General features: G+C 44.8%; 2 protein-coding genes across 5 annotated transcripts in view; one reads left to right on the top strand and one right to left on the bottom strand.

The window, feature by feature from the left end:
- Nucleotides 1-1,435: 1,435 nt before the first annotated feature.
- ZNF511 (zinc finger protein 511) lies at nt 1,436-8,157 on the bottom strand. 2 transcript variants are annotated; one of them, XM_064513539.1, is made up of 6 exons: nt 7,940-8,157; nt 7,430-7,503; nt 6,785-6,946; nt 5,899-6,023; nt 4,400-4,585; nt 1,436-1,852 (listed from the first exon to the last, which is right to left on the bottom strand). In XM_064513539.1, exons 1-6 carry the CDS (start codon nt 8,124-8,126, stop codon nt 1,783-1,785), a joined length of 804 nt encoding a protein of 267 aa, XP_064369609.1. In that variant the 5' UTR covers nt 8,127-8,157; the 3' UTR covers nt 1,436-1,782. The 2 variants fall into 2 exon arrangements, with proteins under 2 accessions (XP_064369609.1, XP_025953221.2); XM_026097436.2 differs by having other exon boundaries at nt 6,785-6,986; nt 7,940-8,147.
- TUBGCP2 (tubulin gamma complex component 2) overlaps nt 8,056-25,268 on the top strand; it is a 36,051-nt gene continuing 18,838 nt past the window's right edge. The window contains exons 1-10 of one of the 3 annotated variants that reach the window (XM_026097370.2): nt 8,056-8,174; nt 9,612-9,782; nt 11,468-11,596; nt 12,876-13,052; nt 16,813-16,972; nt 18,228-18,435; nt 19,470-19,669; nt 23,190-23,379; nt 24,268-24,413; nt 25,066-25,246. In XM_026097370.2, the coding sequence (XP_025953155.2) occupies nt 8,097-8,174; nt 9,612-9,782; nt 11,468-11,596; nt 12,876-13,052; nt 16,813-16,972; nt 18,228-18,435; nt 19,470-19,669; nt 23,190-23,379; nt 24,268-24,413; nt 25,066-25,246 (1,640 nt within the window). In that variant the 5' untranslated portion in view covers nt 8,056-8,096. Of the gene's footprint in view, nt 8,175-9,602; nt 9,783-11,467; nt 11,597-12,875; nt 13,053-16,812; nt 16,977-18,227; nt 18,436-19,469; nt 19,670-23,189; nt 23,380-24,267; nt 24,414-25,065; nt 25,247-25,268 lie in introns of all 3 variants that reach the window. The other 2 variants (XM_064513537.1, XM_064513538.1) reach the window with 2 other exon arrangements.

Genomic DNA, 25,268 nt, shown 5'->3' with positions numbered 1-25,268 from the left:
CGTCACCATTTAATGGGATTTCAAGGACCGGGCGCAGAGCACTTATGCCGGCTCTGTGCTCTGCAGCGAGGGATTTGAGCAAAAGGGTACGTGTTTCATACTGCATGGTTTTTCTCCCAGCGGGACAAGTCTAAACAGGAAGGGACAAAGCAGCAAAATAATCTCCACGATTACCTGGTTTTGGGGGTATTTGGGGCAAAGGGTGGTTCACTGTGTGTGTCAGACTCCACCTTGACCTTGTAATGTCATTTAAACTGTCTGCAAAACAACTTATTTTTTAGTTTTATTTATTCACCTACTTGGAAATCATTTTATTTTGACTCCACTTGGAAATGTGCTGCAAAGCCAGGTATGCTTTCCCTCGCCTTGGCAAACCTTTTACCTGCGGTTCCTGAGTGGCTGCTGGGCTGTGGAGCAGGCTTCAGCAACATGGAAAGGGTTAGAATTAGGGACCGATGCTTTTAATCCAGGAGGCGGGGGGTTGTTTATGGTTCCAAATAGCTTCCATATAGTCAGCACATTTCTTCTTTGAACTTCTTGAATGCTTTTTCCCAAAAAGGCAAAATGAAAATAATCTCTGTAACTTCAGCTCCAGCATTGCAAGGCGGTTGATTTATTCTCACCTCCACATAGCTGTGCTCTACTGCAATCCTAAATGAAGATCCTGCTCTTTTTGCTAGCGCTTCATGCAAGGAAGCAGCAGAGATCAACCCACCCCACCTCTGCATGCTGTTGAGAGGGCTGTTCTCACTGGGATCTTTTAAAAATGCTGCTAGAAAACAGAGGACTTAAATTAAAAGGGCATTGTAATAATTGGGGCAGCAAGTGTCATACCTGTTGATCTCAGTTTGCAGATATAGTGCTGGTCAGTAAATTTAAGGCAAGACCTCTGAAGATACAGTTGTAGGAACTAAAATGTTTTGTTTGTGTGCGTGCTCTCACTCAGGAGCTACACAGCCCCAAGCTACTGTAATGGCAGGAGATTGTTGCAGCCCTTCTCAAATGCTGTGCCTCACAAATACATTCCTCTGTATTTTAATTCTCCCCTGTGCGAGCAAAGCTGGTGGGGAAGCATAACACCATCACACCAGACTAGGTGGTGGAGTTGGGGGGACCCAAAAAAGCTTTTCCTAACACTTCACAGGAGTGTTAATCACTTGCCTGGTCTGGGGGAAAAGCTAGCTTGTACCTAAGTGCAAGGTTTTAACACAGGAAGAGGGGGAGAGATACAGTGTGTTTCCCTCTGTGTTACCCCTGCTGCATTTTTGGCAGTGACTCTTAGCAAGTTTTTCACAAACCGTCTGCATGATTCCCGTGGTTGTCTGGAGTTCATAATATCATTTGCCATTTCCAAGCTCAGGAAAGATACAAGCGTCCAGAAAGCTGCTGTTGCTCAGAGCAGTACTGGCGCTGAAAAGACAAAAACCTCAGAGCATAAAGGCAGATAAATTTATTTGTAGATCGATTTCAGGGAGGATCAGAGAAGAGAGCGATGCATCTTATGACAGATAAATGTAAGCATGGCTCTGCCTTGAGATCTTGTTGAAGGAATGTGGTACAGAGACATGAAGGGACTGTAGCAACGCAGCTCCCAAAATATTTTTGTAACCCAAACTGCTGCGGCTGCACAATCCCCATTCTCCCCTTCCCGCTTTTCCTTTACGGAGTGAATCCTTGCACACAGCTGCAAATATTCTAACTTGGCCACAGCACCGTCACTAACTTTTGCTGGCCGCGACCGCTGGCGTCTTTTCATCTTGTGCAAATCTGCTGTGCTGACCTTCAGACTTTTTTCTTTGGGCCTTTAAATCCTCGGGTGGCGCCTTGTCCAAAGCAAATTGTGGATGGGATCCTAGAAGAAAAGACACCTTTTAATACACGTTTTTGAGATCTTTCTTTGTGTATCGGTAGAGGTCCTACTATGTCAATTCAATCAATATTAATAGTCACACTTTGGACTAAACCAGCTTTATCTTTTAAAGCGCAAAACAGTAGTTGCTGTTTTATAGGGAAAGCATCTGCAGACATTTTGCTTAATAGGGCCATAGTCAGCATATCATTTGTAAGGAGGAGGGAGACCTGAAGATAATTTTCACTTCTTTTCTTCCAATATCCATTAGTTCTCCAGCCCTGATTCCCTCACAGATCTCTAGCTCTTCCACCACAAAAATAACTTTCAGAAGGCAAACAGGTTGGGGGTAACCCATTTGCGTGAGCGAACACACATGCAAAGATTTTGAAGGAACAAAATACAACCCTGATTTGGCATGCAGGTCGTTTATATGACTTGATCCCCGTTTCTAAACAAGTTGTTGGAGCTAAAGTCATCTTTCGGGGGAATTCGTATCAGTAGAGAATTGATGGTTTGATAAAGCAGGACTTAAAGCACAGGGCTGAGTTGCAGCCAGTGCTAGGAAGCCTTACAGAAATGTTAATTCTCACCTACTCGAGCTGGCATTGAGCACTGCAGGAGCTCTTTAGTATACGTGTTGCCAGCGGGAAGGTCTGGTTGCATACCGATTCGTTTGGACAAGCTTTAGGCATGCTTATACCCAGCCCCACGCCCCCATTTCCCAACGTAAATATACTGCCCTTAATACCCCACCTCTCACAGGGTCACTGGGATGTTTTATGCCTTGCCTGAACAGTTTCAAGCTTCCAGGGTGGGAAGAGGAAGGTATTGTAAGAACATAAGGTCTAAATCACCAAAATGTAATTTGAGAGATAAGTGAAATATTGGTCTGCTTTTACATCTATTCAGCACATTTCATTTATATTCTGGAGGCTTATCCTCTCTTTACAACCATGCGAGGGTAAGATGTTACAAAATGTAAGTCATTGGACAGTTGTGGTGATTTTTTTGCAGAGGTATATGATTGTAAAGGGCAGAAGAGCAGAGGCAGCACAGCCTTTCAGCAACCAATTTTTCTTGTGGCCTGTAGCATCATGCCAAATTCATCAGTTTCTCTCTGGTTTACCAGTTGTCATTGCTGAAAAAAGCAGGGAAATTTAAAATGTTACCTTGGCAGCTGCTTAGCATCATCTTAACCCCCCTGAGAGTTAGAGGGTCAGGTTTTTGTCAGACAGATCGGCCCCTACGCGCTACCGTCAAAAGCGGAACCGATCGGCTTTCAGACATGGCTTCAGAGCTTGTTCCAGAGCTGTGGAACAGCAGCGTTCACCTCATTTTACGGAGGTAAAGCGAAGCGTTGATGCCCATGAAAGCAGGGGAGCGTTGAGGGCAGAACCAGTGCTCCAGTGTGGTTGCAAGCTCACCATGCTGCTGCCAGGCTGCAACTGGGTTACCGACACAGCAAACCAGGGGCCACAGCCTAACAGCAAACCCAAAACAGAGGTATCCCTTTGCTAACGGGAATAGTCAGGCAAAACCATATTAAACTCCACAATGAAAGATCATTAAAAAGGTTAATACAAATATACACCGATCCAAGTGCTGGGCAGAGGGTGGCACAGTCTGTCTCAATGATCTGATCAGAATGCTATCTCGTGTCTTGTACAGGTTTTACAGTACATGAGTCTTTTTGTAGGCAGGGAAATGGAAGATGAGGTGGATTTCAAAAGTCAAGCCAGCGTTAGGCAATTTAGTTTCAACATTTTGTAAAGATTTTATTAAAAAAAAAAAAAAAAGCAATGCTCATCTGGCCTTGCAAAAAAAGAAGATTCCGAGTAGCATATTCACTGGATTTACATCTCAACCCATGAATGCATGGAAGCAGAGAAAGTTACAGTGAAAAGCACCAGCTTAACCCACAGTCAACCAGGATGGGAAAGTGAAAGCAGAAAAGAAATTTGTCTAAGTATTTTAGGGCTCAGACCCCAACAAATGTCATGTCTTCAGACCCACACCATTTAACAATACACCAGGAAGAGATCGCAGGCTAGTGGAATAACAGAAACAGCCTGTTGACAAGGCTTTCACAGCACACGCAAGCTCTTTTCTTCCTCACACTTTCCTCATCCTGCAACACCAGGTCTGGTTGCAAGGACCACAGAAATGCATTTCTGAGCTCAGGTCCTTGAGCTTTTTAATCATAAAGCATCTGTTTGCCACTGGCAAAGCAATAAACACTCAAACCACAGCTCGCCAGGATTAATAAAACAAACACTCCTCATAATAACTAAGGCTTTCCTTTGAGACTCTTGGCAATTGCTGAACCTGGTACTTTTGCACAGATGTGGGGTTAAGTGAGAAAACGTGGGTTAGAAAATTCATCCTGCTTCCTGAAAAGGGCTTTAAAAATATATAAGGAAATACCACCTCTTTATGTCTTCAACTCAGAAACACACTGCGCTGTGGTACACTAGGTACTTCAAAATGCAATTAAGATGACAGTCCCAGCCCCAAAAATTTTTGCCTGTGAAAGCAAACGGTACAAACCTGGATTTATAGAGTCGTTTCTCAGGCACCAAGGGGACTGTGTTGGGTGCAGGCTGAGGGATGTCCATGTTGTCACCGGGGCCTATTTCCATGGAATCTGCTTGGAATTGCTCCGAAGTCTCCACACTCACATCCATTGGTACACCTGCATCCTGTTTCATGGGAGATCTCTCATGCTTGGTGATGCTGCAGAGACAAAATTTTATATCCTCTCTCAGTAGCTGCCACACGAGCTCAGAGTGAAGGAAATGAAAGATATTAAATCGGGAAGCTATGAAACAAGTCAAGTCAGACTTGGGGGAGCTTTTTCAGGAAGGCAACATAGAAATTCAGCTGTGCAGATTGCCAGGAGCAGCCAGAAAGCCTCTGGAGCGCTAAGTGACAGGCTTAGATGAGCTCCTACTAAAGGATTCAAGGTCACTGCATTATACTACACGGCTCAGTCTACACATTTTTTTCTTAAATCCATGAAGTGTAACATGTGCTTGAGTCCCCAGACAGGACTTTGCCACAGCCAAAAGTGAACATTTGCTTTTAATCCCCGGCTAACAGACTGGCAGTATTTGCGGTACAGTTTCTCTCCTAAATGTGGAGCCATTACATCAGCAGGCATCTGGCCCTGCTTATAAGGTTTTTGACCAACTCTCTCCATCTCTGCCCATGTCAGTCTGGAGTACCCTGAAGTGTCTGGAGTAGAACAAATCTCGCCTTTTGTTGCCAAACCTGCCCCAGGAATATCATGCCATGATGCCACAGCAGTGAGGACAGCCCAAGTCCCTTCACTGCTTCTGTGATCAGCTGTTTCCATATCCAGAGCAGTGTTATGTCACTTCTTACCATAGAAACACAGAAAGATTTAGGTTGGAAAGGACCTCTGAAGGTGTCTAGCCTGCACCCCTGCCCCAGGCAGGGTTCATAGCTAGACCAAGATAACCAGGCAAGCTTTGAAAGTCTCTGCAGACGCAGTCCCAGCGCTGCACCACATTGCTGGGCAACGGATTTTCTTTCTCTCCCCATCCCCTCACTGAGATCACCAAAGAGGGAATAGTATCAGCCCCTGTATTAACTCCTGCAGAGAAAGACAGTGCTTGAAATGAGCAGCCAAATCAGAAAGCCATACACCAAACTTACAAAGCCTCCCTCTGCTCTACTCACGCTTTTGGAGAATGGGAATATTGCAAAGGACTGGGGAGAAAAGCAGAATGCATGCAAAAAATGACGCAGAGAGAGGCTTCGCTTTGTGTTTACACTTGAGACAGCATGAGGGGAGCAGAGCCTGGAGCTGCACGGGAGAGAGATGTCTTCAACACTAACACATGGTGCATCATTGCTGTTAAAAGACGTGCCAGTTCACCTGTTCTTAACAACTGGCAGGAAACTTCCCTTCTGGCTACTGAGCCTCATAAGACGTATACTTGTTTACTCTGGAGAGGGAGTCAAACAGCAAAACACAAAAATGAAGGGGAAAAACAGCTGCACTACTGCAATTCTGCAGTTACCTTTTAATTTTTTTTGGTCTATCAAATCGAAAGTCAGCAGGATAAAGGTGAATGGTGACCAAGTGATCCTTTCTGTCTTTGCTGCTCTTGAACTTCTCTGCGCAGCCTTCCACCAAGCATTTGTACTGAAAAGCAGGAAGAAAGAGAAATGATTGGGAAAGGTGAGTGGTGCCAGCTGGGTGCATGGGTGTGCTGTACCAGTGCACAACCCAGGGTCAGGGCAGGGGTGCTACTGGCACATTTTAGCAGGTCCCCCAGTGTTTGCTCACAAACAGCAGGAGCGAGAGTCCTCTCCCTCACAATGTCTCAAGGGAACAAAACTAGAAGCTGGCTTAATAAAACTATTTGGCTTGGACCTTACTATCTAGCCAGCATCCAGCCATGCATAGAATAAAAATCATTTATAAGTGGCCAATCAATCTCCAGACTAGTAGTACCAGTCTATAACGATGCCAGCCCATGCCACACACACTGGAACACTGGAACATGATCTTACACTGCAACCATGAACAAGGGGCTGTTTTGTGAACAGAAGGCTGAGGCACAGTCCCGCCTTGCCATGATGAGGAGGTCATCCTACCTCCCCTCGACCTTTGCTTCCTCCCAGCGGGACATGAACTACACTTGCCTGCTGCACAGTAGGCTGGGGAGCCTTACAGGTTTCAAGTGCTTGGAGATCCTCACATGAGAAGATCTGGCAGTCGCAAGGACCGCAATGCCGATCAGTCTGCACATCTGCAATTGTTTTTTGGTGTCTCTTAACTGTTAACATTGAAAATAAGAAGTGGCTGTACCAACCAGGAGGCTATCGCTAAGGAAAAAAATGTGAAAATCAGGTATTGCAAGCCCTCAGGCAGCACATGCCTCGCATTCGTTTGTGACTCACCATGTTCTGTTTCTCTGCCATTATCTGGAAGAGCGAGTCGTGCCACTCCAAGATGTGAATATCCAAGAGATGCCCTGATGGAAAGGAGCGCTTACAGAAGGAGCAGACGTTCCTGTGCAGCGTGTTGTAGTGGTGCTCGTAGCCTTCCAGGGTATCGAAGACCTGGCAGCACCCAGAGATGTGACAACAGAATTCAGACACCCTGGAGGGAGATTAGGACAGCCACGCTATGTTAAAGGCCATCCCCAATATATAGACCGGTGCCTTAATTTAAGTTGCATATATTTAACACTTCCCTTTAGGTGACTTTCCTTACTTGTAGCTTTTTTTTTTTTTTTGTAAATAATAGTAAATTAAATGAACGATTATGATTGTGACAGTCATTTTAAAACTCTTTTGCAATGCATCCTGTTTTCTCCCTCTTGTTTCTGCTTTTCTGCCCTCACAGTCAGTGCAGAACAGGAACACCCAAAGTCCCAGCCTAGTATCTTTATAACAGGAATGGGCAGGATTCAAACACACAGTGTCTCTGTGACAGGGTCTCATCACCAGAAAGGAGATTCTGTACCACTACGATTAAAAACTAACACACAATTTTTTAATTAGAAAGATCTTATGATAGCTTGCACACGCTGCCTCACTTACTTGGATCTTTCCGCCACTTCCGTGACACTCGTAAGGACATCTTGGAGGTACAAATGTCTGTGAACGTCTCCATCCTAGGACAGGAAAGAGGTTATAGGCAGGCAACAGCAACCTGCATCCACAAAGGAAAACGCAAGCATTTTCACTAAGGATTATATTAAAGTTGTCAAAAGAGATTTAACGATGAGAATCTGTGTTAAAAGAAACTCAAGGGACAGGCAGATTCTGGTTTATTCAGCTTGGCAGAGGGGCTTTAACGAAGCACAACCTGTTCTCTCCTCCAGGGATGACCTGATGCCCCGACTGCGCCCTGCTTGCGCACCCCGTGCCCCTCACCGCTCCCCCCCCAGCTACGTGCCTCCCTTCAGCGCACATACGCTCCGCACGAACAAGCGGCTCGGTTACCGCCCGCGTACGAAGCCCGGGGGCGGCCCAGAGGGCCGCAGACAGCCGCGCACGCCTCCGCGCCGCCGGCAAAGCGGCGGCAGGGCGGCCCGGCGCGGCCGTTACCTCGAGGAGCGGGTGGTGGCGGCGCAGGCGGAGGCGGCGCGCGGCGAAGGCGAAGGGCGGGCGCGGCGGGGCGCGCGGCGCGGCGGGAGGCGGCGGCGGGCGGGGCGCGGGGGGCGGCGCCGCGCCCAGGCGGTCGCGCAGCTCGGCCGGCAGCAACATGGCCCCCGGCGGCGGCAGCGCGGCGCATGCGCGTGCGGCACTTCCGGCCGCGGCGCGGGCGCTTCCGGGCGGGCAGGTAGGAGCGGCGGGGCGGGCTCCTCGCCGCCGCGGCTGGGGCTGGGCGGGCGCGGGCGTTGTCCCTGCCGGTGACCCCGGCGCGGGTCGGCCCGCTGCTCCTGCGGCCGCGGCGGACCGTTTCCCTGGTTTCCGCTCTGAGCAGAGCCCGGCCCCTCGTCTCCGTAACCCTTTGGGCAGCGGAAGATGCGGCTGGACCCCTCCCCCCCCCGGTCCTCCTCGTCTCCTGGCCGAACCGGCCCAGCTCCCTCCGCCCCGTCTCCTTTCCCGGGCTTCAGCCCCCTGAGCGCTTCGGCAGAGCAGCGTCTGAGTGGCGGTTGCTTCCTCGTGGCCTGCCTCAGTGCTGAGGCCCGTACTACGTGTGTTTATTTGACGTCTGGGTGGTGGGATGCGCTGTGCCTTCAGCCCCTTCTCACGCGGTGCCAAGGTGGTTGATGTCCTGGGGACCGTTCGGAGGGACCTTGGCCGGCTGGAGAGTCCAGCTCGCAGAAGCACCTCAGAAAGGAGCACAGGCAAATGCTGCGTACTTGCGTGGGGGCAGAGTCACCTAAGCTGTCGCAGGGGCTGCGTGACAGCTGGCCAGACAGCAGCTTTGTAGAAAGGGACCTGGAGGGCCTGGTGGACAGCGAAGTGAGCAAGTCGGCGGTGTGCCCTTGCAACAGCAAAGGCCAATTCTTGGCCTGTTAGCCAAGAGCATCACTCAGCATGTCAACAAAAGTGACTATTCCAGTCTATCTGGCATTTGTGAGGCCACATCTGAAACATCATGGCCAGTTTGAGGACCCTCCACGTGAGAGAAATTAGGCAGAGGCCACTAAGATGGTGGGGCTGGAGACCAGGGCATATGAGGAGAGGCTGTGGGAACTGGGCTTGTTCAGCTAGGATACCAGAAGGCAAAGTGTGATCCAACAGCATCTTCCACTATCTAAAGCAGTTAGAGAAGACATAGCCAGATTTTGCTCAGAAGTGCACAGCAAATGTGCAAGTTGCAACAGCACAATCTGCAACAAGGGAAATTCCAGTTGGATATTAGGAGAAGATGTTTCCCTGTGTGGATGGAATCTCCGTCTTTGGAGATATTAAAACTTGGACTGGACAAGGCCCTGAGCAAACTTGCTCTTATTTGACTTTGTTTTGGGTGGAGGGTTGGACCAAGACTTTCAGAGGTTCCTTTTGGCCTAAATGATTCTATGAATTTTTTTACCTTCAAAACAAAAGTGTGGCCAGATGCTTGGTATTCTGCATATGTATGGCTTAAAACATTAAACTATTTACTTGCATGATGCCTCACACAGTTTCTTCTGCAGCCATCATTTAAGTAACTTTGCAAAATTCTGTTCTTGTCTGTTAATGAAATGGGTAGTAAAATGTAAAGACACATAAACTCAGAAAACAGTATAATAATAACTTACTGCCTTTGTTTCTGCATCCTGTGGAGTTCGTAACCTTAGGTGGAAGTATGAGTGAGTTCCGCATTCACCACGATGTCAACGAGTTGTTAAGCCTGCTGCGTGTTCATGGAGGTGAAGGAGCTGAAGTATACATAGATCTTCTGCAGAAGAATAGAACACCTTACGTTACCACAACTGTCTCTGCACATAGTGCTAAGGTGAGTGCTAATATATTGTAATCATAGTTGAGATGTGTTTCAGATCTAACGGGAAAGCTGGTAGGACTCCTAAAGCATCTTGCTTCCTTTGCAATTGTTGATAGAAATTCCATTGGCTCTCAGAGTACAACCATCTCTAAAGAGGAATTCAAGATAAACATTCCTCAGCATTTCTCTTGGCTAGTAATGTGACCTACCTTTTGCATTCTCTGAAAGTGCTGAAATAACTTGTTTTGCGCCCTCTTCTATGAGATAACTTGTCTTCTGCAGGTATGGAGCTGGGCACATGTTGGGAGTAACAGCTGACTTGAGTTTTGCCTTAGAATGATGGTGAAGTCATGTTGGCATTGGTACGGAAAGGGTAATCTGATCTGGAACCTCAATCTTGGGTATAAAGTAGAGGTATTCTCTCAGGAAGAAGGGCAATTCCTTGAATCTTAGAAAGATTGGTAGAAGAATGTGAGGAAGATTGTTAAAACTGCAGGAAAAAGTTAAAAGAAAAGCCTTACATTGTGCCTACAATGGTTGTTTCAAGTTTTAATTAGAAGGGTCAAGGTTTAGAGGAGTAAAACAAATGAAAAACAGAAAATATATATGGAATAACATGGTGTGAACAATACCTCCCTTCTCTTCTGAATATCACCCAGATATTAGGGATTTAAAGCCTGAAACTTGCCATGACCAGGCATACTTCTGGGGTCGTAATACTGCTTTTCATTGTCATCTTGAAAATCAGTCCATCGATCAAGTTATAAACAACACAGAGTCTGAAAGTTCAGATGTTTGCAGCCTGTACTGCATGTTTTCCCTAGCTCCAGTCTTAAGTATCATTTATACTGATAGCTACACGTCGTAACATTGTAGAAAGGTTTAGGCTGGAGGCTCACCTGTCCAACCCCTGCTTGCAGCAGGGCCAAAGGAACAGCTACATCAGGCTGCTCAGTTAAGTTTCGAATATCTCCAAGAGGTTCCTTGAGCTCTCTGGGCCCTGTTCTATGGCAGCACTGTTCATATGGGAGAGGACTGTTTCCTTAGAGCCAGATGGGATTTCCTGTGTTGGAATTGTGTTGGTGCTGCTGGTGCTTTTGATGTGCCTCTCTGAGCAGAGTCCGGCCCCGTCGTCTCTGTAACCCCTTTGGACAGTGGAAGATGCAGTTGGATTCCCCCTTCACCTTCTCATCTCCCAGCTGAGCCAGCACAGCTACCACGGCCTTTCCTCGTGTGTCCTGGCCTCCAGCCCCACTGTTGCCATAGTCCTGCGCTAGACTCGCTCCAGCTTGGATATCTTCCTTGTAGTAGGGGCCCCAAATTGGACCCAGTATCCAGATGTGGCCTCACCCATGCCAAATAGAGGAGAGTAATCCCTTAATAATGCTGCTGATATGAAATCATATTGCTTCAAACTGAGCATTTGCAAAGTGACTCCTGCTCCAGTTCTTGCACTTACCTTCCTCTTTTCTTTCCCGCAATCCCTTGTGTGCAGCTGAAGTGCTAGGATTACACCCCACCTCAGCATAATTATTAGTGGGAGACAAGTGCTGCATCATTCAGTCCAAAACCTGTTCCCTGAAGTATTTTGGCAGCAGCAGCCTGCAACTTTTCCCCTTGCTTGCCCAATGCTCCTCTCCAGAATGATGTGATAATAATGTATATTAAACATGTAATATTAACATGGTGTCTTATAGGTAAAAATAGCAGAATTTTCTCGAACTCCTGAAGATTTTTTAAAGAAGTATGATGAGCTGAAGTCTAAAAATACAAGACATCTAGATTCCTTGGTGTATCTACTGTCAAAGCTCACAGAAGACAAAGAGGTTTGTTTCTGCATTAGAAATGAATCTGTTCTAGGTATTCAGTAGTAGCAATAATGCAATGACTTTAAGTAGAACAGAAGACAACCAGTTATAATTAAAGCACTAGTGCAAATTATATGGCTGAGGTTTTATTAAGACATACATGTCAGTCCTTTGGTTTCAGCTTCTTGTGAGTTTGTGAGGGAAAATCTATATAGGAGATGAATTTGGAGATACTTTGGCTTACGAAAGGGTGAAAAAACATGGAACTGGCACCAAGGACATTAGATTGAGATGGCTTTTTAAGTAATGTTGCATAGTTCAGGTTGTTTAAACATGGCATTTGTGTGTTTTACATGCTTAGAAGTATGTAGCATTTTGAGGAAAAAAAGAAAGTCTTAAAACCATGTTAATTTACAATGGTGCCTCCTTTGTGTTTTCAGTTGTTAAAACCAGCTCACAAAGTACTTGAATATTAAAAGTGAAGGGAAAAGTAGAGCCAGAACCTCAAAAGGAGCTGAAAGAGGGGGGAGGACCTTTAACCTCTAACAGTGTAGCTGCTTTTGTGACATTTTATGTCTGGTTCGGTGTTGGGAAGGGTCTGCAGCAAATGATCCTCTCTTGCCAAACTGAGAAGCGCTGTGGTCAGCCCAATGGAAAGGTCAGATTTCATTGATCCTGACACTGTCATAACCACGGGAATTTAAAAACTGTGGTGCATGTGACCTGTAAGAAGTAACTCACTCAGTCCTTTAAGCACCACCACAATGGAACACATTTGATGGTACGTTGCTTTGGAGTTTCTGTCTTCTTCCTTCTTCATTTATAAAGAAAAAAAGGGAATTTAAGTAAAAAGTGTGCCTTGTCACAGCATATTTAATGCTCAAATCAATATTTAATGCCTTAAATCGAATTGGGAGTTAATGTTGACAATGAACAGCAGGAATCATTCTGTGTAATTAAGCTGTGGGTCTCCTTGTCACAGGGCACTGTAGCTTCCAAAATTTCACATAGGTTCAGAAAACACTTGGACAAGTTCGTGGTACAAAATTTGAAGGGTGCTAACTGCAAAGGGAAGTTACTGAGCTGTAGATTACTGGAAAGTATAAGAGTATTCTGCAGAAGTAGTGTTTCATGCTTAATCTGTTTTTACTTTCCTCTTGATATGAGCCCCTGTAAGATGCAGGAGACTGGGACAGAAAGACCTTTGCAGTGCAGCCGTTCTTGTGATCTTATGTCTTTTGCTTTAGCTTGTGCTGACCAACGTTCACAAAATCTGTTCTTTTTCATGTGTGTACAGACACTCCAGTATTTGCAACAAAATGCTAAAGAAAGGGCAGAACTTGCAGCAAATGCAGCAGCCAGTGGTAGCACGAATTTTTCCATTCCCTCGTCTACTTCCAAGATATCTCTGCAGGAGCTTGAGGAGCTACGCAAGCAGCTAGGCAGCGTCACAGCCAGCTCCAGTGTACAGCAGGTACCGTCTCTTCCCTAGCCTTGGGCATAAGTATTCATGTTCATGTGTATAGCTGTGCTCTTAACTTTTATCCTCATGTGCAATTATAAATGTTCTTATCTACACAGATAATCTAAACTAACTCTCAGATTTGATTTTTTGAATTATATTAAATCTTTGTCTGTTCAAAATGAAAGTGGCCTTTTCCATTTCAGTGAATTAAGGCAAGCCAAGTTTAGGCCACTGCAGTTCTAATTGGTAGGGGTTAATGTAATTCCATTTTCCCCTTTCAGATGACTGCTTTAAGCTGTGCTGACATTTCCTCTTCTGCCTGTAGCTGTGCTTGCTCAGGAGCTCAACAGTCATTATGGCTTGTCCCCATTCTCACTAGAATTTCTGCTCTCTGATATGTGTTTAAAACGCATCATGTAATCATTCCCTGAGTGAAGGCAGCCATCCCCTCTGCTTAGCTGTTTGCGTGAGTATTCTTGAAAAAAATGCTGCAAAATGATTCTAGTTAAAGTCAAGAAGGAGGAAAAAAATTCATCTAAAAGTTTAGGTAAAACCGGTTCACCGCACAAAACAGATTTAGAAAACATTTATTCATTTGTATATTTACAGTATTTATTTCAATATCAATAGGCAAGGAGGAGTAGAAAAGGGTGATTACTACTTCAATCCAAACGTCCATTTTCCTGCAGTCATTTGTATAAATAACCATACATAGCTACCCTGGGTTGTGTGGGCTGCAGAAGGTAATAGGAGCAATTGTGTGGACAGTTATATGGACACAGTTGAAAGAGTGATGGAGAGAGGGGGCTTAGAGGTCCATAATGAGCAACTGGACAATATGTACAAATGTTTCCATTTAGAATTTTGCAACTTACCTTCATCCCAGAGGCATGTCCCTGCTCTCCCTTCCGGTGACTGGTCAGTAAAGTCTATCAAGGGACAGGCCTCCAGGCGCTGAATGTGACTGACTGTCCCTGGAGACATAGGCCTGCTTGTGAACACTCAGAAACGATGTGTTGAGGTCTTCTCAATCTGCAACGTCTGTTGTAGCAGTTTTGCGTCCTTGCTCAGTGGAGGCTTATCTATTTCTGGACAGATCCCATACACTGCACTGTCCAAGTTGGTGAGGTATATGTTTTACTCAGCTGCCCACCCTACAGAACTTTTTGCCCTATCTGGCCACATGGCAGCATTCACATTCCCGATGTATCACACCAAACTTTGCTGCTGAGGTCTCCAGCTGTGTATATGGTTTACTGCCCATGCCAGCTCCCCGGCAGATGTGTAGTTGTTCTTCAGCCTGCGGAGATCTTTCTGTCCCACTGGCTGAGCAGAACTAACACCTGTCAGGGAATGCCCTCCCACCCCTGATGAAGATGATGACAATAAATGCATCTATCACCAAGTAGGGAGTTTGCTGCAGTGATCAGATCACTTCAAGCCATTGATAGCTAGAGAAATCGATTCTCCATGTTCAGTGTTTTGAGACACCTGCAAGACCTGTCAGCATGAAGGACTGTGTGTGATGATGGAGAGTTCATCTTCTAAACAGAGAGAGACCAACACCTCCTCCTTTGTCAGGCAGTGGTGAAACTGGCTATATTCCATATGTGCCATGAAATAAATGTATCCATGGGCCGTCTGCCTGACGCATGCAAATCCTCTACAGCTTATCTAAGTCAAGTGGTTGATGTAGATCATGAAGGGAAGATAAATTTGCAGTAGGATAACTGATCTCACTATTACAATTTGTGTGCAGACCTGCTCAAAGAAGAAAGAAAAGTGGTGTTCTCTGGCACATGTGGTTCAAATAGATAAGTTGATTTCCCACCCGTACTTCTCTGAGTCACAGAAATGGTTCTGTGGCTGAGAGGAACTGAAATGGAAATGCAAGCACTCTATTTTATTTGCCAGTACTCTATTTTATTTGCCATACACTGAACAGAAAGAAGGGAGGAGCAAAAGCATGTTTTCTGGGAATAATGGGAATGGAAACCTGTCCAGTCTGATGTCACCGAACATAAGTACCCTCAACAATTTGTGTCCTTCTGGCCTACATGTATCTAAACTCTACTGACCACCTCTCAGCCTTAGTTTACTGTACTGACTGGATTTTACAGATTCCACTCACCTGCTGTCTCTAATTGTTTCATTAAAAAAATTTGTGCCTCCCTGCTATTCCATGCATACTTCCTTCTGGCCCAGAGCTTGAGAGCTGGACCTCTGAGAAAAGGCCATAAAGGCCTGGTGCTCACGGCCATTGAGTCAGTGTGGCCGTATCAGATCATGTAGTTAAATATCTTGATCCAGAGTTTCTACTAGAGCTGCTTCCCCAGAGGTCTGTCTCTGGGAGGTAATAATTGCAAATACCCTTGCCGTTAGTTCTGTAAGACAACAGTCAGACTGGTAAAGTTGCTTTCCCAGTGCTATCCTAGCCATCTGTGACTCCAGTACACCCACTATCAAAATTAAGCTTCACCAGTCTGACTGGAAGTTAGTTAACTCATTCCTCCAGCACCTGCCAAAATCATTCCAACTACATCTCCTTTCTAGAAGCCCAGTTGTGCACTGGCACAGTCCCTGGAGTGATCCTTGTCACCATAATTGATAGTGAAGGATGCAAGGGTCTCCCTTGAGCTACTGTATTTGTGATCCTCATGGCACCATCTTCACCTGGCACGGACGATAAGTGCTACTGTTTCCACAGATTCGTAGCAGCGCTGGTGGAAGGAACCTCTGGAGGTTTCTTGTGCAGCCTCCTGCTCAGAGCAGAACTGTCACCCACACTAGATCAGGGTGGCTGTGGCTTTGCCCACCAAGGCCTGAAGCACCCCAGGGTGGAGATCCCTCATGTCCTGGTGGCCTGTTCGAGAGCTGCTCCCTGCTCCAGAGAAGACTTATTTCCTCTTGTCCAATCTGAATATCCCAAGGTGCAGCTTGTGTCTGTTGCCTCTTGTATCACCTGTCACTGCTGACAGGACTTTGGCTCCATCCCTCATCTTGGTACTTGCTTTTTCCAGAGTCACAGGCTGTTTCTAGATCACCCTTTCACCTTCTCTTGGCCAGACCCAGCAAAGCCCAGCTCTCCCCACCTCTCCTCACTGGCTGTGTGCTCTGGGTTCAGTGTAAACCCACTTGTGCCTCCCTTCCGTGGCACCAAGGCTGTCGTGCAGAGAGCTTTTTGACTCAGCTGGCATTTGCTGAGCACAACGACGAGCCCTTTCTCTCTCTCGATGGATGTGGGCACTGTCATTGCTTAAGATACCAGATGCAGCTTCATCTGCATGACAGTGGCAAACTGCCATCCTATCATGTAGGCTTTTAAGCACCAGGCTGACACCTGAGGGCCATGTTTTCAGTCCTGGGAGTTTTATCCAGGCTGTCATTGAATCCTGAATCTTCGTAAACTGTGAAGCCTTCCCAAACTGAGGCTTGCTGCCTAGTGCTTGTGCATGTCCCCCCCCCCAGCACCTAGACTCCTGGAGAGGGTTGCAGAAAGGCATTATTTGATGTATCCCCCAATCCATTTTTTTAGGTAAAGGAAGGACAACTACATAAAAAAGCAGTGAGCTCTGCAGCACTGAGACCAATAGACTAGATGGTACTAGAAGATCAGATCCTATACCATGTTGCTAAAAGACCAGCTATTGCACTTTCTGTTCTCAAGTGGTCGGTTTACAGTCAATTTCTGCTTAAAATTCAAAATTTCAGTTTGGATTTCTGAAAAGGTCTCTATGTTTCCCTCTTTCTCTCTTTTTTTTTCCAACAGCCTCTTGAGGTTACACGAAAAATGCTCCGAGATAAGCAAAACAAGAAGAATTCTGGTCAGCCCATTCCAATATTTCCATCCTGGGTGTATGAGAGACCTGCACTTATTGGTGATTTCTTAATTGGCACCAGTTTAAGCACTGACACAACAGTACCTATAGGTATGTGATACGCAGGGAAAATTGCTTTAACATTTTATGTTTTGTACTTGTTCAGAAGTGTCATTCAGATTTCATCGTGCTCCGGATGAAGGCAAAACTTGGCTCCTTGGACTCTGCAGAAATGCAGCGCTCAGGAAAAAAAAGCCTTGTTATTTTCTTTGGTTTCTCCTGTAATGAATTCCAGCCCCATATCCATCCATGCGATCTAATCTGTGTTTTGAGCTTCCCAGTCCTTTTTCAGTCTTGAGTCATAGCCTTCATAAAATCCTACTGTAGGAGTATCACATCTGTCTCCTCAGCTGAAAAATTTGGAGTAGTACCTGCCAAGAGAGCATTCACCAATCTGTCCAGCTCAGCATCCTCTTTAGCAAGGCTGTAACAACCTCCCTGATTTGCTGTCTGTCACCTATCCAGAGCAGCAGGGACTAATCTCTCACTGTTGTGTCAGCTTTAAGCTGAGCTGTGTATAGTTAGTTATTTGTGAACTAGATTAAAAAAATTTTTTTTTTTTAAACAGAGCAGCTGGGTTAGAGACTTTCCACTTTCCATTCCACAAGAAAGTGGAGGCTCTTGAAAGAAACCTGTAGCTTCCTCCAGATGTGGATTTAGGCTGTGTCTAAGGGAGGAAATAAAAACTGTAGACTCACTCTTGTAGGTGCCCCTAAATAGCTTATTCATCAGCACATTTCTGCTGGGGCCTCCTGGAATGTGTAATGAGGGTTTGTTTCTAGCAAGCACAGGAATCATTTGGTCTCTTAAAGTTTGGGAATGGCCACTACAGCCTTTCTGCGCATGGATTTTCTGGCTTATTTTTTCCTCTGGTGTCCTGATTCGGATAGCAGGGCTGAGTGTTTTCCTCTTGTCAAATGGTTCTTGTAGCTGCATGGGAATTTTGAGTGTGTTTGATGCTTATGTTTTACAGTGTGTTCTTTTCTTTGAGGCTTTTGACCTTTACATGGCTGAAACTGAGTCATGTCTTCACTTACAAGATATTTTGCTAGAGTCTGTCTAGAAGTCCTGTGGCACTACAAGTCCTCTAGTGTCCAAAAGTGTCCTAGAAAGTGAGGCAGATGATTTTGAAATGGACCCTAACTCAGGTTTATTTCTCTGTGTCTAGGTTTAGCTGTGTGTGATATTCTTTTTAATGATGGTATGTCTTCCTTTCAAGTTTCAGGTACTAGATCAAAGGGGAGTGAATGGAAGTACTATGGCGTGTTCAAATTGTGTTCTTTTTTTGTCCTCTCTTTTCAAATAGGTAGTTTGCCGTTGGCATCCCAGGAATCCATGATTGTGGAGGACTTGTTATACGTTTTGATTGGTGTGGATGGAAGATACATCACAGCACAGCCTCTCATAGGCAGGCAGAACCGAGCATTTTTAGTCGATCCGAACTTGGACTTGTCCATCAAAGAGCTGGTGACCAGGATTCTTCCTGTAGCAGCAAGTTACTCTGCTGTCACCAGGTACCATTTTTCACATAGGAGGATGTTCTCTTTTGAGCATCACGATGTAGAATGGAGCTAGAGAATCTGTCATTTGTGCAGGTGGTAGCTTCAAAGCTTAATTTAAATCTATTGGGATATCAAATAGAAATGACAATTCTTCAAGGTGTTTATGGTTATGATTCTTTTTGCTGGCTTTCTCCTCTGTGCTTCCAGTTCGTTTTTGTGCTCATTTCACCCTTGTTTTCTCCAAGCTGTGTCTTGGTACATTAAGGCAAGTGGCAAATAGGATCCGTCTGTTTATTCTGGCTTGTCTCTTCCTATTCTGCTATGGTTTTCTTCTTGTTTCCTGCTTTTTGCTTTCCTCTGGATGTCCAGGACTAATACAACTTTCATATGTGCTGCAGAGCGGGAGGACCCACTGCTCCCTACAGGCTGGTAGCAACAAGGTGCACCTCACTAACAGCAGATACTTGTAATATAGATGTCTGCATCTGATCTAAACTCCCTAAAAGATCAGCAAAGAGGCAGAAGTGTTTTTAGGAAGTGACTTGTGTAATCTTTTACCTGTGTTCCTGCAGATGAGATGAACTGTGTTCAGCAGTATCTGTCTCTTTCCACTAATGCGGATGAAGCCATCAGGTCAATCCTCTCTGTGGCATATTGAGTCAGAAGCTATCAGTAGTTCTCCAGCAGCTGGATCTACCACATTGCTTCCTTTTGAGATCTTTTCCTATCCTCTAATATATTGCATATGCAATCACCTTGCAAATCCTGTCTCAGACTTTTTATATACTGGTTTTGCAAATAATTCTAGATGCCCTGTGGTTTGAGAGGAAGCTTTTTCACGCAGCTTTCAAAACTAGGAAATGCAGTGATAAGAAATAGGCAGGGAGACAGAGAGCAGATATGACACCTGTAACTCCTTTTGAAGACTGATGTGCTTTCCACTGCATGGTTGTACTCTCAATGCTTATGCAATGTCCTAAAGATAAAATTCCTGAAAGGTATAGGAATTGCCTTGCCCAAAAGAATTTGCATTTTTCATTTTGCAGGTTTATAGAGGAAAAGTCTTCCTTTGAGTATGGACAGGTAAATCATGCTTTGGCTGCAGCGATGCGGACCCTAATCAAAGAATACATGATACTTATTACCCAGCTGGAACATCTTCAGAGACAGGGACTTCTGTCACTGCAGAAACTCTGGTTTTATATTCAGCCCACAATGAGGACGTTGGAGATTCTTGCCTCACTTGGTAAGTTCCAAAAATGCAGTCGTTACTTTTTGGCAGGTGCGTGACAGGAGCTTCTAAAAACTCTGCAGATTGGTCATATATACAGGGCATGCATCAATTTAGTTTTGTGTTGTATTAAAGAAGAAAGCCAAGGAGGACTATACTTCTCAGCACTGCTCTTTTCTGAGAGAGTTCACATGTTCTTTGTCACACTGTGTGTGTGTGTGCACGTGCGTGTGTACCATGCTGTGTCAGACTGGAAATGTTTCCCCTGCAGGGTCTGCTCCCTTCTTCCCACATAGAATTGATTTCTGCCAGTGTCTACTCTGTTAACCAGCAAGAGAGAGCATGAGAAAGCTGGTTCTGTCAGGAGGTACTGAAGCCTTGGGGATGAGAAATTGCCAATGAGATACAGCTCAGCGATTCATCGTAGTGCCTTCAGTGATCTTGCAGATGATCTCACCAAGTCTGAGATTCTGGATCATGAGTTTGAAGTCCAGTCCACTGTCCTGATAGATTTTTTTCTCAAGCAGGAATAGTCAAAATGAACTTGTTTGACATCAAGGAGTGTCGCAAGTTCTCATCAAGACTAGACAGCAGCTTGGGATCCCTCAGATCTCGTGTCTTCCTGTGGTCAGCAGACTTCTGCCATATATTTCTCCTTCAATCACTTTGTTTCCATAGAATCTCTTCATGTTTCAGAGAGAGCACTGGTGATTTGGATTTGTTCAAATCTGCCTGTGGCAGTGCTGATTCTGGGATCTGCTTCGTTGTCTGGTCAGCATCTGAGTGTTCTGACTCTTCTCCTGGATCTGCTGTCTTCAGAGTCTGGCTAAGTCCTTCAGCGTGCTCTCGGCATCCTCATTTTTCAGTATGGATGACAGATGATTCTTGGTAATGGACCAGTCTCACTTTCTTGTGTTCTAAATTGTTCTTGCCGATGACTGGATGGTGTCCACTAGACAGATATATTTTTCTTGGGCTCAGGTCTCAGCATTTTTCTGCCTTTTCCATTGCTTTGATCCCAGCTATTTTGGGATACCTTTTCAAACTGAATCATTCACCCTTCCTCTAGCTATATGAAAATCTGCCTGGCAGCTGTGTCAGCTCACTATGCTGCAGTTGTTCAGATTTCTGTTTTCATATCCCACCGTTGATAAAAATTATTGACAGGGATTGATTCAGCGGAGAGGTACATGAATACAATGTACAGGGGGATTTAAATTTGTTTTTAATGAGTCAGCTGCTGGATTCTTACCCCTTCCTTCTTTTGCTTTCCTTGTAGCTGTCACGTCAGCCAGAAGAGGTGGGGGAGATTGAGGCAGTTACATCTGTCTCTATATGTTGTCTTCCTCAAAGATGGGTTATCCTCCGAATTTGCATAAGTATGTGCTGCAGATGGTGTACAGTACATTTTGCCAAGAAATAAAACTTCTATTGCCTACTCTCAAAACCTTCATTTTCTAGGGCTGAATCTGTCCTTCAAACCCTTGTCAGGAGGAAAGTCCATCCTTTTCACCTTCACAATCCAGGCCTTTCAGACCAGTTGTTTCTGCCACTACTGTCTTCTTTCAGCTTCTTTCCAAGTGCACCTCCAGCTGTGTGTGGATCTATGATTGCAAACAGATTCAAGTAGAAGGAAAATCTGCAAGGCTGTAGCTGAGCCCCTTGATCACAGCATGGCCAACACCGCAGCTACAGCAGTTTGCTCAGGGCCATGTCCAGGTGAGTCTGAGCAGTCCTCAAGGAGGGAATTTCCCCCACCAGTCTGGGCCCTGCCCCATGGCTTCACCACCCTTGTCGTGAGTTTTCTTTTTCTGTGTCTCCCACTGGAGTTTCCCATGTTGTAACTTTTCCCCCTTGCATTTTGTCCCCTATCTTGTCACTGTGCTGCTCCATGAGGAGTCTCATACCATCTTCTCTAAAACTGTCCGTTAGCGGAAGAATGTTGTTAGATACCCTTCTGCTTCGCTTTTCTCCTGGCCAACAAGCCCAAGTCCCTCAGGCTCTCTTTGTATTCCTGGGCACCAGCCCCCCATCGTAAGTAGCCTCTCCTGAACTCTCTCCATTTTGACATCTCTTTTGTACCGGGGATCCCAAACTGAACACAGTATTCCAAGTGCGGTCTCACCAATGCTGAGTGGAGGTATGTAATCACTTCCCTCAGTTTGCTGGCTACCTTCTTGGCAGTGCAGCTGGTCTTCATTGCTGCAAGGAAATGTGGCTGACCCCTGATCAGCTGGTTATCCACCAGGTTGTTCTCTGCAGAGCTGCTCTCCAGCTAGTCAGTCCCAGCCTGTGCCAATGCCTGAGGTTGTTGGTCACGGATGCAGGGCTTCACATCTCTCCATGGGGTCATATTAGCAGAGTAAATGCTTGTAGTCATTGTGTTTGTGCATTTATATGTGGACTACCTGAAAGAAGAAAGAAGGATTTCGTCTGCCTTCACCCCCACAAAAATATCTTTGAGATAGCATTGCATCGAGAAGACATGCTTCTACATGCCCTGCGCCAGGCAGAGTGGAGGGACAGAGCATGCCCTCTTTGGATACCTCAGAAGAAAACTGTACTGTGCTGTGTGGCAAGGCACAGGTATAGCCCGTTTGAGAGCACATGTGTTTTCTGCACATCTCAGAGGACTTCTGGGCAGATAACCATTCTGTGGTAATCCAGAAGAGGAGCGAGTTGCGATAGTTTTATAAGTGCCGTTTGAATACTTTCATTTCTCACTTAATTGTACTGTTGCCTTGATAATGTTGTTTAATTAAACTCTTTTTTTTGTGAGAAAGCTTTTACATTTCTCTCAACTCAGCTCGGAGAATTTATTTCCAAATAAAAATCTGTTCTGTATGGAAGCTGGACTTGGATGATTCCTCTTGCTATTCACGTTTCCTGAAATTATTTTTTTTGGAACACAACAGTTGGTCAACTAAGTTAAGGTTTAACTCGGTCTGAAACTCACAGTGGTACTGTATTCTTCTTCCCCTGTCCCTTACATCCCTTTTGCAACAGTAAAATGCAAATGTCACAACCAACCTGTCTAAATCCAGGTGTTTCAACAATATGCATGGCTAGCTCAGTGTTATGGTGGAGAGCAGAAGTGCTTGTGAGATCAGAGGTTCCTTTGGCAAGTCACTCAAATATGTGATTCTTTAGTTAACATCTGGAAGACAGATTTCTGTGCATGCTCCCATCCATCTAGAAGCCTTTTGGACTCTGAGCCACCAGATATATTGTGTCTACCTGAGTTTAATTCTACTTACTTGGAGGGCTGATTTTGGCTGTTGCTTTTTTACGATGTGGATCATTTGCGTTTTCATTTCAGGATGTTTCAGGACGTTTGTGTAGTGGAATGGCCTTGTACCTTCATCAAAGTGTGCTCTCTCTACAGGAGGGGTCTACATCGGACTCCAAAATTTGTGACTTCTGGTGGTCAGCTAATCAACTGCTAACTTCATTACTTTTACCCGCATAGCCTGTGCAATTAATCTGTGCATTTAAATGAAGAGCATTAAAATATATCTATATTTTTAAATTTTAGCTACTTCTGTGGATAAAGGTGAGTGTATGGGAGGATCAACCCTGAGCTTACTCCATGACAAGACTTTCAATTACACGGGAGACAGCCAGGCCCAGGAGCTGTGTCTATATTTAACCAAGGCAGCCAGCGTGCCTTATTTTGAAATTTTGGAAAAATGGATATATCGAGGCATCATTAATGATCCTTACAGGTAAAGAACAGTTAAGGATTTATTTTTGGTTTTGGCCTTTACTTTTTAATGCGCATATCCTCTGTAGAGTCTGCATAGCCTAGCAGGCCTGGACTAGGCAGCAGTATGCAGATGAGGCAACGTTGCCAGCAAGGGGAGCTGTTAGAGTGTGCTTACCTGCATTTCTTATTTGATTCAGTGGTCATACATTCAGAGGTGTTGTCACTTGCTTTAGTTTTCCAAATTAAAGGGAATTATGTGCAAAAGCCCACAACACAACAGTTCAAATACGTAATCCACTCAAATTCCACCTCCCCATGCCTGTCCCCCTTTATGTGTGTTCCACTAACATCCTCATCCTTGTCAGGACAGGGGTGAGACCTGTTCTCATGGAGTATGAGTGCATTAACCTACTGGCTCTATGCTAAATGTAGTCCACTAACAGGATAATCTGATAGGAAGTAACACTCTCTGAAGTTTCTTAGATTTTATAGAATTATTTAAAGCATTTTTCTGTGTTTAATAGAATATGCAGCGTTTCTATTTCCCACATTTTCAGAATCCTATGCGGGGGGAGGAAATTGAAGTTAAAATAGCTAAAAAGAATTCCTTCCTTGATGGTGAGAAGGCAGAGAAAGGCCAGCTTCCTCTCCTATGCACATTGACAGCTGAATATTTAGACTTGGTTTGTGGGGCCTATAAAATTCTGTTGTAATGGATTGCAGATTAACACAAACACTGAATAATGCTTCTCCTGTTATTACAAATACAGACTAATTTCAGTTCCTGATTGGAATGTATCTTCATGAGACCTTATTTCTGATAGATCATATTACCAGCTGACAGGTTAAAAAAAATAATACTCATTGTACCAGTTCCTGCTTCTCAACACGTGCTTTAACTGTTCAGTGAGTTCATGGTGGAAGAACATGAGTTGCAGAAGGAGAAGATTCAGGAAGACTATAATGACAAGTATTGGGATCAAAGATATACTGTTGTTCAGCAACAGATTCCCTCATTCTTGCAGAAGATGGCTGACAAAATCCTAAGCACAGGTGGGTAAAGATATGCTTCTGATGTAAGAACAATCTGAGTAAGTGTTGTTATTCTTTATGTAAAGACTTGGTAAATGTTACTGTGCTTTGCCAGTTTATGGGGCTGCAACTTCTCAGAAGAACAGAAGAATCAGAAAAAAAAAAGAAAAACGAAATCCTGTAAGTAAATGAAAATGTGGGAAGGAGTCCAAGCAGGAAGGGGAACTTGTGTTACTGCTCTGTGTTTCATGGATACAGCTAGCTAGGTGGAGCTGCATGACTGATGTTTGAGTATGCTGAGTTCTAATTTGGACACTTAACTAAAAAATGCCACCTGATGGTTACCGTTATTCTTTGTCAAAAGTACTGTCTGGTAGCTGCTTCTGAAATGCAGCACCAGATTTTTGAGGTTTCCAGATATCTGTAAAGTTGTTTTCCCACCACTGGGAAATGGAAACCATTTCTAAATCACTCGTTAAGCATGATGTTAGGAGCGGAAGTTAAAATCCTGTCTTTTAAGAAAAGACATTTAAATGCTTTCCAGTTTTCAGTACAACTTAATGTAAACATTTCAAAACATCTCTTCTACTTGAAAACAGTGAATTGAAAGTTTCCCTGTTGGAGAGATGTATAGTTGGCGTGAATGTGGCTCATTCTTTCTTTTTGCTTCTAGGGAAATATTTAAATGTTGTGCGAGAATGTGGACGTGATGTTACCTGCCCTGTGGCTAAAGAGGTCATTTATACTTTAAAAGAGCGGGCATATGTGGAACAAATAGAAAAAGCATATAACTACGCTAGCAAAGTTCTTCTTGATTTCCTAATGGAGGAGAAAGAGCTGGTAGCTCACCTAAGGTTTGGTTTATTTTACTAAATT

This window comes from Dromaius novaehollandiae, chromosome 6 (assembly GCF_036370855.1).
Source record: "Dromaius novaehollandiae isolate bDroNov1 chromosome 6, bDroNov1.hap1, whole genome shotgun sequence".
NCBI lineage: Eukaryota > Metazoa > Chordata > Aves > Casuariiformes > Dromaiidae > Dromaius > Dromaius novaehollandiae.
The sequence above is the reverse complement of the archived record's forward strand: the minus strand, read 5'-3'. Positions and strand labels throughout refer to the sequence as shown.